At 37.3% G+C, this 13011-nt stretch overlaps 1 protein-coding gene across 7 annotated transcripts in view; it reads right to left on the reverse strand.

Annotated features, from left to right (window-relative positions):
* Positions 1-13011, reverse strand: part of RAP1GDS1 (Rap1 GTPase-GDP dissociation stimulator 1) — a 167569-nt gene that overhangs the window by 120712 nt on the left and 33846 nt on the right. For 5 of the 7 annotated variants that reach the window (XM_070047837.2, XM_070047841.2, XM_070047840.2 and 2 more), the window contains exon 2: positions 5417-5524. The exons of the other annotated variants lie outside the window; for them this stretch is intronic. In XM_070047837.2, the coding sequence (XP_069903938.1) occupies positions 5417-5524 (108 nt within the window). The remainder of the gene's footprint in view (positions 1-5416; positions 5525-13011) is intronic. 7 annotated transcript variants of the gene reach the window in all.

A 13011-nucleotide genomic window follows, 5' to 3' on the forward strand; every position in this document is an offset into this window, starting at 1 on the left:
TCTTCTGGTCAGCACCCATTTTACATCTTCATGGTGTTTATAAATTTCAGCTTTAGGTTTCTGATTTCTGACATGTGGGCTTTTCTCTTCATACCTTCAAAAGCTTAAGGATGTTTAACATCATTTACAGTGTTCTGTTACCGATAACTGCTTCATATGGTTTAGGAGACAAATTTTTAATAGATAAAATGTTTTGATTCTTATTTGCTACTTTATTCCTTGTAGCATCTTTGTATGTATCTCTCACTGAAATTTCCTATTCAGTGTCTAAGCTTTATTTTCCTTAACTAGTGATAAAAAAAAGTTGTATGCAGTAAGGGTAAAGATTTGAGATAAATGCCTAGGCTTTAAGTTGAAAACCTTCCCCCTTCTGAACTGAAACCAAATGAAGTGATTAATGTGTCTTCTGATTGTGTGATTTTCTTATTTTTATAGAACACTTAATTCTCTCCTCCTCCCACTTACTTTCTTCTTTTCACGAAGTATACAGGAAGGAAGAACTCCTTTATCCCCCAAAGTGGTACTCTCCTGACCTGTCGTACGGGGTGCTACACACTTCAAAGTAGCCAATGTTCTAATTCAATCTAAGATTACAGCTTAGTATTTTCCTATTAGAGTAGGAATTTTACTTACATTTTTTTTTTTTATTTGAAAGGCAAAGTTACAGAGAGAGAGGGAGGGACAGAAAGAGAAATCTTCCATATACTGGTTCACTCCCTAGATGGTCACAATGGCCAGTGCTAGGCCAGACCCAAGCCAGAAGCTTCATATGGGTCTCCCACGTGGGTGCAAGGGCCCAAGGACTTCGGCCATCCTCTGCTGCTTTCCCAGGCACATTACCAGGGAGCTGGATAGGAAGCAGAGCATCCAGGACTCAAATTGGCAACCATATGGGCTGCCAACATCGCACGCAGCAGCTTTACCTGCTATGCCACTGCACCAGCCCCAGGAATTTTGCTTTCTCTCTCTCTCTCTCTCTTTTTTTTAAGAGTTATTTATTTATTTGAAAGGCAGAGTTACAGAGAGGCAGAGAGGCAGAGAGAGAGAGAGAGAGAGAGGTCTTTCTTCCACTGGTTCACTCCCTAGATGGCCGCAACAGCTGGAACTGAACTTCTTCCAGGTTACCCATGTGGGTGCAGGGGCCCAAGCACTTGGGCCATCCTCTACTGCTTTCCCAGGCCACAGCAGAGAGCTGGATCTGAAGTGGAGTAGCCGAGACTGGAGTGGGCACACATATGGGATGCTGGCACTGCAGGCAGCGGATTTAACTGCTATGCCACAGCAAAGGTCCGAATTTTACTTTCTAATTTGAGCTCCTGGTTCCTTACTCCCCTTTTCTTTTTCATGTAGTCTCTGTACTCTTGACTGAAATCACTCCACGGTGGTCTCTCAAGTTGAGCAGGCTAGATTTCGATGTTTATTTCTTTCTCTAATAATATTAATTCTGTTTCCCAGTTATACTGAAGGTAGAGATTATGGTCAGTTGGTTTTATCTGATGTCATTGTTGATTTGTATGGATTTTCAGAAAATATTTGGAAAGATTTAGATTGAGTTAGCTACCACTATACTCTGAAATCCAAGAACCTTAACTCATTAGGAACTGTCAACATCTTTTTAGTTGACAGATTTGGTATAGTTTAGAGTCTCATACAGTCTTCAAACGCTACCTTTACTTAGTATGAACAGAATCTCTGGGAGTTTATGATTTGTATCAGTCATAAACCTTCAGGGACAATGAACACTATAACTAAAGAATTACTATAAAAAATGAATAAGCACCATAATGAAGAAAAAAGGGCACTTCTGTGGCACATCTGATAACTCGTGATAAAAAAGTTGTATCTACCCTCCTTATTATTATTAAATAATAAACTAAAATAATACATTTTAATTTCTAAAAAATCAGCAATATTTTGTGCTCAGTGATTAGTTTTACTATAGCTACTGGGGTGGGGACTAATAAATTTCAAAACCCCTTAGTGAAGAAGTAACTTTGCTACTCGCAGTAAAATCTATTTAGATACAAGAGGGTGGGGAATGTCTGACTCATTAGCTGTATAAGGCCTGTGAAATCATTTGGTGTGGCCCTGACAGTTACCACAAGTGGTATCTGAAATTCAATAAGTAAATAGCCCACTAATTTTTTAAGTTGATAATTTCATATGGCCTGCAAGTGATGTTATAAATATACAAACATCCCTTAGCAGAAAGAAAAAGAAAATGTTTCCCAGCCCTGCATTAGAAGCATAAGGCAGACTGAAAGCAACTGAAACAAAAAGGTCTTACTGCTAGAGAAGATCCATGGAGTAATCTATATTAGCAGTTGGTGTATGTAATTAGGTATGCCTAGCATTGTAGCCGAGTATGGAACCTGGAATCAATACAACAAATAAAATACAAACCAAGAAATAGGAAATAAACAGATTAGTCTTGTGGATCTAGATATTAAACACTTTCTTCTTCAAAGACAAGTTAACCTGTGTTTGTCTCATAGAGTTGTTCTACACAAAATAAATAATCATATAATTCTTGTATGAAATCAGAATTTTTACTAGGAAAGTAACAAAGCAAATTTTAAATTACAAAGGAAAATATGACAGCAAGGCAGAAGAAGAGAGCCTCATTCTTCAGGAAGAGTTTAAAGTTGCTGGAGAATATTGCTGCGTTGTTTGGTGATTCTCCCCTCCATGTGATCTGTTCCCCATGTTTTAACATGGAATAAAATTAATAGAACTTTTATTATGACAAAAACGGTAATTTGGTTCTTTGTCTTAGCTTTTAATTTTTGCTGGTAGTTTATCCTGGAAGGTGATGCAGAAGTCCTGCTCTTTTTGTCTTAATGTTGAGGGATGAAAAGAGGTAGCTTATTGTTTTAATTTTTCAAACAAACATGAAATAGAGTAGCTATACTGTAATTCAACAAGCATTTACTGAGAATCATCTAAATATAATCCGAATTAAGAAACTAGAATAAACAGAAGCTGATTTCTTGGCTGGTAGCCTTCATATATTTACTGAAAACATTTTTAAAACTGAGATCTGAAGTATTTATGTGAGTAAATGAATGCCTCTCATTCAGATCTGAGATTTATAAAAATATCTTACTTAAACAAAGCGTTTTCTATAAAATCTACTATGTATTCAATTCTTGTAACTCTCATCTCTCTCCCCCTTTTTTTTTTTTTTTTTTTTGGTAAGATGGATGTATTTATTTGAAAGTCAGATTTACAGAGAGAGAGAGGGAGAGAGAGACAGATGTCTTCGATCTGCTGGTTCACTCCCCAAAGGGCCACAACAACCACAACTGGGCCAGGCAGAAACCAGGAGCCAGGAGCTTCTTCTGAGTCTCCCATTTGGGCCATCCTCCTCTGCTTTCCCAGGTACATTAGCAGGGAGCTGACTCAGAAGTGGAGCAGCCGGACTTGAACCAGCACCCAACTGGATAGGTTCTGCAAGCAGTGGTTTATCCTGAGGGGCCACATAGCCAATCACACGCTCATCTTTTAAAATTGGCAGACACTGAATTTAATGTCAAAGAAAGGGAAGAGGGAACCATTCTAGTCACACATCAAAGTAAAACTTTCATAATATGATCATTTACAATGCACAATTCAAATGTACTAAATTCACACAGTACAGATTTTTCAAAAGCATATTCTTTCTGAAATATCCTTTCCAGGGCCGGCACACTGATGCAGTGTGCTAATCCTCCGCCTGCGGTGCCGGCATCCCATATACACACCAGTTCTAGTCCCAGCTGCCTCTCTTCCAATCCAGCTCTCTACTATGGCCTAGGAAAACAGTAGAAGATGGCCCAAGTCCTTGGACCCCTGCACCCACGTGGGAGACTGAAACCGAAAGAAACTCCTGGCTCCTGGCTTCAGATCGGTGCAGCTTCAGCCATTGCGGCCATTTGCGGAGTGAACCAATGGACAGAAGACTTCTCTCTGTCTCTCCCTCTCACTGTCTATAACTTTACCTCTCAAAAAAAAAAAAAAAAGAAATATCCTTTCCAAGGACAAGTGAGACTATTGTAAAACAAAATTTTAAGTTCACATTTCCATTATACACATTATCATGTTGTATTTGTACAAAATGGAGAACTCTTTTTTGACCAGGTGCAATTTTGGTGCAAATAGTGAGATTTTTTTTTTTGTAAAACAACTGACACCAAGGAAGAATTATGAAATTAAAAGTTCTCCATCAAAAAAAAAAAAAAAAAAACATGTACAGACTCATTTAAGTTAAATGTTATCATAAGAAGACAGAAGTGTCAATGGGTCAATCTACTTAGGCAAGTAAGAATGATGAAAATAAACATTACAGAAAATTATATATTACTTTTTATGGTCTAAAACCAGATATTTTTAAATTATATTAATAAATACCTAAATAATAAATATTATCAAGTCTATTCTCAAGGGGAAAAAAGGTTTATTCGCCTTTATACTAATAAATATTCAGAACTATTTTAAAGAAAAAGCAAAAACTTAAGATCACATTAACATCTAGCTTCTTGGAATAACTTCATGTTGTGAACTAAGAGTTCGATTCCAAACTCTTACTTCTGACACATCAATGCAAATAATCTTACCCAATCTTTCTCATCCTTTAGATTGTGATAATAAACCTACCTCATGTAGTAAGGAAAAGACTAGGAAATAAATAGAGTCTGTGGCATACAATAGGTGCTCTCATGACAGACACAAGTATAGCACAAACAGAATTAAGGCAACAAATGAAAATCACTCTATACCTCTGCATTCACTGTCATACAGAAATTAGTGCATGGAAATATGACAAATCAAATGCAATAATACCATGTGTTAATTAATGAACAATTATGTAATTTCTATTTCTAGTATTTATCACACCAAAGTCTTGTCTCAATTTCAGGGGATTTTTAGTTGACTATTGATGGTTTTTCCAAGTTAATCTACATATACACACATAATTTTAAAGTAAAATTACTTTAAATAGTGACCATAAGATCTCATGTGAAAAAATGTCAAATGTTTTAGGTTATCTTCTCTGTTTCTCCTCTCTCCCCCTCTCAACCCACAAATAAGCAGTCTTTTCTAAAGCACAAATGTAGGTGTTCAGCAAAAAACAACTATAATGTTGTCTGTTAGGAAGGAAATAATGGCCTCTTTCTGAGGCTGGTATTAATGTCATCACCACCAATCAATTCCTCCTTTCTTTGCTTATCAATTTGGCTTTGAGTTTATTTTGAGGGTGGGAGGTTGAGTGGGAGGGTAGAACATGTAACACAACCTCAGCACTCAGGGATAGGACTCAAAAACATTCAAGTTATGTCAATGCAAGTTATTTGTTCAACTATATATCAATTTCTGAATGACTGCTGATTCGATTTTTTTTTTGCTTTGCATTTGAGAAAAACATAATGGAACTTACTATTTTGAGCCAGGGCTTGAAGCAGACAATCCAAGCATCCTTCTAAACTATCCTCAGTCTTGTCAACAGCTGTTATCTTCAGCTTCTTTAAGGTATCACTGAGATTATCTGTTTAAATAAAAGTGAAAAATTCGAAACTCAACCAACCTTATCACCATCATATTTCACATGGTAAAAGGATAAACAGTTAACATTAATATGCAAAAGATTTCCACTATAGTGAATTGCCCTCTATCTACATTCCAAAATGGCATTGCACTGAACTATTACAAATTTTTAAATAAATCTTTGTCCATTTAAATCAAGTATGAAGCATGTGTGAGACATGAGGAAATATTCCATAGATAACCACAGAACATCTTTTTCTGTGTTCTTATATTTTATTGAGCTTCAAAAAAAAAAAAAATCAGCTACCAACTATGGTTGAGAAAAACTAAATGTCCAAATATTTCATTTTGGTATTCTCTTGTATTTTAAATATATAAAATGAAAGCAAAATTTTGGAAAAGTTTCAAAATAATATGACTTCAAAAAATATAGTGTGGGGGCCATTATTATGGCACAGTGGGTTAAGCCGCCACTTATGACACTAACATCCCATGTTGGAGTGCCTTTTCAAATCCAGGTTGCTCTGCTTCCAATCCAGCTCCATGCTAATGTGCCTTAGAAGGCAATGGAAGATAGTCCAAATACTTGGGCCCCTGTCACTCAAGTGAGAGATCCAGATGGAGATCCTGGCCCACCCTTGGTTGTTGCAGCTATCTGGGGTGTGAACCTGCAGATGGAAGATATCTTTCTGTGTCTCTCCCTCTCTCTGCCACTCTGCCTTTCAAATTATAAGTAAACAAATTTCAGGGCTAGCACTGTGGCAGAGCAGGTTAAATCACAGCAAGTACCAGCATCCCATATGGGCACTGGTTCAAGTCCCAGCAGCTCCACTTTTGATACAGTTCCCTGCTAATGCATCTGGGAAAGCAGTGGAAGACGGTTCAAGTGTTTGGGCCCCTGTCACCCATGTGGAAGACCTGGATGATGCTCCTGGCTCCTAGGTTTGGACTGGCCCAGTCCTGACTGTTGCAGCCATCTGGGAGTGAACTAGTGGAGGAGATTTCTCTCCCTCTATAAATCTTTAAAATAAATAAATAAACAAACCTCTATTTTAAAAAAGTGATTCCTACAAAGCCTACCTTAACACTTTCATTTGAAAAACACTTCACATCAAAGTACTACTTTAAGCTGAAACACATATATTTTGGCTATGTCCTCCTCCTAAATCATACGTGGATTTCTCTAGACCACAGATTCTTAAAAAACCTCATTACGGTAGGAAAACATATTGAGGAGCCCAAAGAGCTTATCTTTATATTTCTATTGATGTTTAACTTATTTAGATATTAAAAACTGAGATTTAAAAAACATCAATTCATTTGAAAGTAAAAATTATCAACCTTTTACATGTTAAAATAACTAGCATTTTAAATGAAAATAACTATATTTACAAAATAAAAAATTAGCAAGAGTGGCTAATTATTATTACAAATCTCTATAATACAGTTTAACAGAAAATAACCTCATTCTAATATCTGCTTCTATATTCAGTATTTTGTGACGTGTTACTGTGGTTGAGTAAGTGAAAACAATTCAGCCTCCCATACATGTACAGGTAGAAAATGGAAGTATTTTTAATTATTATGTTGGATTCTTGTGAATATTCATTAATAGTATACTAAAATTTCCGGCAGGTTAGCAGCCATGTGAACTCTGAAAAAAATATCAATGAACATTCCAACTGCTATATTAAAATCCATTGATCTCAGGCTGGCGCCACAGCTCACTAGGTTAATCCTCCGCCTTGCGGCGCCGGCACACCGGGTTCTAGTCCCGGTCGGGGCGCCGGATTCTGTCCCGGTTGCCCCTCTTCCAGGCCAGCTCTCTGCTGTGGCCAGGGAGTGCAGTGGAGGATGGCCCAAGTGCTTGGGCCCTGCACCCACATGGGAGACCAGGAGAAGTACCTGGCTCCTGCCATCGGATCAGCATGGTGCGCCGGCCGCAGCGTGCCGGCCATTGGAGGGTGAACCAACGGCAAAGGAAGACCTTTCTCTCTGTCTCTCTGTCCACTCTGCCTGTAAAAAAAAAAAAAAAAAAAAAAAAAATCCATTGATCTCTTGTGCTTTGGAGCTCCTAGGCATACAAAACATCAACATGTATTGATCATTTAAAAAATATTACATCAGGGGCAGGTGCTGTGATACAGCAGGTGCACCACAGTTTAGGATGCCCACATCCCATTTTGGAGCATCAGAGATCAAGTCCCACCTCCCCTCCTGATCCAGGTTCCTATAATACACCTGGGGAGGCAACAGATGATGGCTGGGATTCCTGCCACCTAAGTGGGAGACCTGGAAAGAGTTCTTGGCTCCTAGTTTGGGCATGGTGCAACAAAGGAAACTGAGGGATTTTGGGGAGTGAGCCAGTAGGTGGAAAATCAATCTTTGCCTCTCCCTCTCTTGCTGCTTTTCAAATCAATCAATCAATCAACCAAACTTTTTAAAAAGTATTAGTACAGGAAGTTATGCTTGTCTTTCAATTGTTGACATATTTCATCACACTATTTCAAAGTAATGCATTTGTTAATATCACTAATCTTATTTTAAAATGAATATTTTAAGTATTGGGAAGCTGTCAAGTTCAAGGTGGTCTAAGTTTTCTAAAATTCTAATTTTTTTCTTGAGAACTCCAATTTTCTCACAAGCAATACTGTCAACAACTTTTTCTCTGAATGACAAACTAACTTCATTCATTCTGGCAAACAATCAAACTTAAAAAAAAAATCTCTTGGTTCATTCATAAACAAAATGGTAATCCTCAGTGGAAGGCGGAACCTCCATCAGCTCCCAAGTGCTTTTCTTTAAAGAAACCATCAGATATGATGCACTGAAAGTGTTTTATGTATACCTGCCACTTCATCATGCAGAATATTTTGAAAATGAGGACTTAAAGGCTTAGGGTTTTTTTTCTTTTGTGTGTGTGTGTGTGTTTTAAGATTTATATATTTATTTGAAAGGCAGAGTTACAGAAAGGAAGAGGCAGAGAGAGAGAGAAAGGTCTTCCATCCACCAGTTCACTCCCCAGATGTCCGCAATGGCTAGAATGGAGCTGATCCAAAGCCAGGAGCCAGGAGCTTCTTCCAGTTCTCCCATGCAGGTGCAGGGGCCCAATTACTTGGGCCATCTTCCACTGCCTTCCCAGGCCATAGCAGCAAGCTGGATCAGAAGTTGAACAGCCAGGACTCAAACCGGTACCCATATGGGATGCTGGCACTGCAGGTGGCAGCTTTAACCTGCTGCACCATGGTGCCAGCTCCAAAGGCTAGGTTTTAAAAAATACTTTTTGTAGTAAATCATGGATATTCTTTGATGGAATAGTTACATATTGTGTTCTCTTTTACTTCAAGTGTGTGCCGGCAGACAACAATAACTACAGTATAGGTTTGTGCTGCTACCCCAATTGATGCATACCAAATCACAGAAGTTTATTTACTCAAAATTGCTGCAATCACCACTTTCAGTGCAAATGGCAACATAGTGAAAAAGATAAATAATGTCTTGACGTTATGAAGCAAGTAAGTTTGCTCTCATGACTCTCCTAATAGGAAACTAAGGACCTTCAGGATTAGCATTCCAGATATTCTCTTACTTCCAAGTAAAGTACACATTTTAATAGATTTTTGTACACTGCCACCATGACAACTGCAAAAATATGATGTTTTCTTGCTATGAGTGCTAACTTACAGAAAAAAAGACTTAAAAATAGACATCAAATAATCATATCTCTAACTGAACCTACTAAAACTTGTGACTAACATAAACCTAAAACTACTCTTAATTAAAAACCCCAAGTTATCATTCACAATTAAGGTTAACATTTATTTTCTTAGGAGACACAATGAGAAATTGATTTTTTTCTAAAGTAAAATCATATCCAACTCCCTATGAGCTAAACAAAATTACAGGGCATTATAGCTCAGGTTAGTAGATATTAAATTGATGCTTCTGAAATAAACTATGAATATATAATATCTAAGTTCCCATTATTGAAAGTCACAAAAATGATCACAACACTGAGAAAAAAAAACAGGACTTAGAATATTAGTCAAATTACAATTCCTCAGAACTACCAGTCAACAAGTTATAAGAACAGTTAAGACTAACAGAGTAGTACTGTATGTTTTAAATGTACTGCCTTATCTGGTGCATACAATACTCCTAAAGCAGAATATAAATGTACTCTTATTATACTCATTTTACTAATCTAAGTACTTAGTTGATCCTTGCTTCTTCTTACTTATATGGTTTATAAGTGAAGGCACAGAAAAGTGAAATAATTTGTACTAAAATCACAGAGGTAGAAGAGTAAGACTCTAGATTTAAACCAAAGCACTTTACTCCAGGGCACATTCTTTTAACCTATATACCCTATTGTTTCCCTAGTGTATTTAATGAGTACTTACTTGTACATTACCATATTAGAGTCTACAAGAGACTATTTTGAAGATAAATATTTGAATGTAATTAACATTATAAAGTAAAACAGTTACATTATAAACTAAGGTTTTAAAAATTAGATAAAAATTACAAAATACAAAGTAATTTTTTTAAACTTTTATTTAGTAAATATAAATTTCCAAAGTACAGTTTATGGATTACAATGGCTTTTCCCCCCCATAACTTCCCTCCCACTCGCACCCCTCCCCTCTCCCATTCCATTCACATCAAGATTCATTTTCAATTCTCTCTATATATACAGAAGATCAATTCAGTATATATTAAGTAAAGATTTCATCAGTTTGCACCCACACAGAAACACAAAGTGTAAAATACTGTTTCAGTACTAGTTATAGCATTACTTCACATTGGACAACACACTAAGGACAGATCCCACATAAGAAATAAGTACACAGTGACTCCTGTTGTTGACTTAACAATTTGACACTCTTGTTTATGGCGTCAGTAATCACCCTAGGCTCTAGTCATGAGTTGCCAAGGCTATGGAACCCTTTTGAGTTCGTCAACTTCGATCTTATTCCAACACGGTCATAGTCAAAGTGCAAGTTCTCTTCTCCCTTCAGAGAAAGGTAACTCCTTCTTTGATGGCCCGTTCTTTCTACTGGGATCTCACACGCTGAGATCTTTCATTTAGGGTGTTTTTGGTTTGTTTTGTTTTGTTTTGTTTTTTTGCCAGACTGTCTTGGCTTTCCATGCCTAAAATACTCTCATGGGCTCTTCAGCCAGATCCGAATGCCTTAAAGGCTGATTCTGAGGCCAGAGTGCTATTTAGGACATCTGCCATTCTATGATTCTGCTGTGTATCCCGTTTCCCATGTTGGATAGTTCTCTCCCTTTTTTATTCTATCAATTAGTATTAGCAGACACTGGTCTTGTGTGATCCCTTTGACTCTTAGACCTATCAGTATGAACAACTGTGAACTGAAATTGATCACTTGGACTAGTGAGATGGCATTGGTACATGCAACCTTGATGGGATTGAATTGGAATCCCCTGGCACATTTCTAACTCCACCATCTGGAGCAAGTCCAATTGAGCATGTCCCATATTGTACATCTCCTCCCTCTCTTATTGCCACTCTTATATTTAACAGGGATCACTTTTCAGTTAAATTTAAACACTTAAGAATAATTCTGTGCTAATTACAGAGTTCAACCAATAGTATTAACTAGAACAAAGAAAATACTAAAAGAGATAAAGTATTAAATTGTACATCAACAGTCACAACAAGGCCTGATCAAGTCACAGTTTCTCATAGTGTCCATTTCACTTCAACAGGTTTCCTTTTTGGTGTTTGGTTAGTTGTCACCGATCAGGGAGAACATATGATATTTGTCCCTTTGGGACTGGCTTAATTCACTCAGCATGATGTTTTCCAAATTCCTCCATCTTGTTGCAAATGACTGGGTTTCGTTGTTTTTGACTGCTGTATAGTATTCTATAGAGTACATGTCCCATAATTTCTTTATCCAGTCTACTATTGATGGGCATTTGGGTTGATTCCAGGTCTTAGGTATTGTGAATTGAGCTGCAATAAACATTAATATGCAGATTTTCTGTTTGCCAATTTAATTTCCTTTGGGTAAATTCCAAGGAGTGGGATGGCTGGGTTGTATGGTAGGGTTATATTCAGGTTTCTGAGGAATCTCCAAACTGACTTCCATAGTGACTTTATCAGTTTGCATTCCCACCAACAGTGGGTTAGTGTCCCTTTTTCCCCACATCCTCGCCAGCATCTGTTGGTAAATTTCTGGATGTAAGCCATTCTAACTGGGGTGAGGTGGAACCTCATTGGGGTTTTGATTTGCATTTCCCTGATTGCTAGTGATCCTGTACATTTTTTCATGTGTGTTTTGGCCACTTGGATTTCCACTTTTGAAGAATGTCTATTGAGGTCCTTGGCCCATCTCTTAAGTGGGTTGTTTGTTTTTTGTTGTGGAGTTTCTTGATCTCTTTGTAGATTCTTGTTATTAACCCTTTATCTGTTGCATAGTTTGCAAATATTTTTTCCCATTCTGTCGGTTGCCTCTCCACTTTCCTGACTGTTTCTTTTGCAGTACAGAAACTTCTCAATTTTATGCAATCCCAATAGTTAATTTTGCCTTTGAATGCCAGTGCCTCCTGGGTCTTTTCCAAGGAGTCTTTGCCAGTACCTATATCTTGCAGGGTTTCTCCTACGTTTTCTAATAATTGCATGGTGTCAGCTCATAGATTTAGATCTTTAATCCATGATGAGTGGATTTTTGTGTAAGGTGAAAGGTAAGGGTCTTGCTTCATGCTTCTGCATGTGAAGATTCAGTTTTCCCAGCACCATTTATTGAACAGATTGTCCTTACTCCAGGGATTGTTTTTGGATCCTTGATCAAATACAAGTTTGCTGTAGATGTTTGGGTTGATTTCTGGTGTTTCTGTTCTGTTCCATTGGTCTATCCATCTGTTTCTGTACCAGTACCATGCTGTTTTGATTCTAACTGCCCTGTAGTATGTCCTGAAATCTAGTATTGTGATGCCTCTGGCTTTGTTTTTGTTGTACAAGATTGCTTTAGCTATTCGAGGTCTCCTGTGTCTCCATATGAATTTCAGCATTATTTTTCCAGATCTGAGAAGAATGTCTTTGGTATTTTGATTGGTATTGCATTGAATCTGTAAATTGCTTTTGGGAGAATGGACATTTTGATGATACTGATTCTTCCAATCCATGAGCGTGGAAGATTTTTCCATTTCTTGGTATCCTCTTCTATTTCTTTCTTTAAGGTTTTGTAATTTTCATCATAGAGATCTTTAACGTCCTTGGTTAATTTTATTCCAAGGTATTATATTGTTTTTGTGGCTACTGTGAAAGGATTGATCTTAGAAGTTCTTTCTCAGCCGTGGAATTGCCTGTGTATACAAAGGCTATTGATTTTTGTGCATTGATTTTATATCCTGCTACTTTGCCAAACTCTTCTACGAGTTCCAATAGTCTCTTAATAGAGTTCTTTGGATCCCCTAAATAAAGAATCATATCATCTGCAAAGAAGGATAGTTTGA

This window comes from Oryctolagus cuniculus, chromosome 8 (assembly GCF_051225735.1).
Source record: "Oryctolagus cuniculus isolate XC-2025 breed Fujian yellow rabbit chromosome 8, ASM5122573v1, whole genome shotgun sequence".
NCBI lineage: Eukaryota > Metazoa > Chordata > Mammalia > Lagomorpha > Leporidae > Oryctolagus > Oryctolagus cuniculus.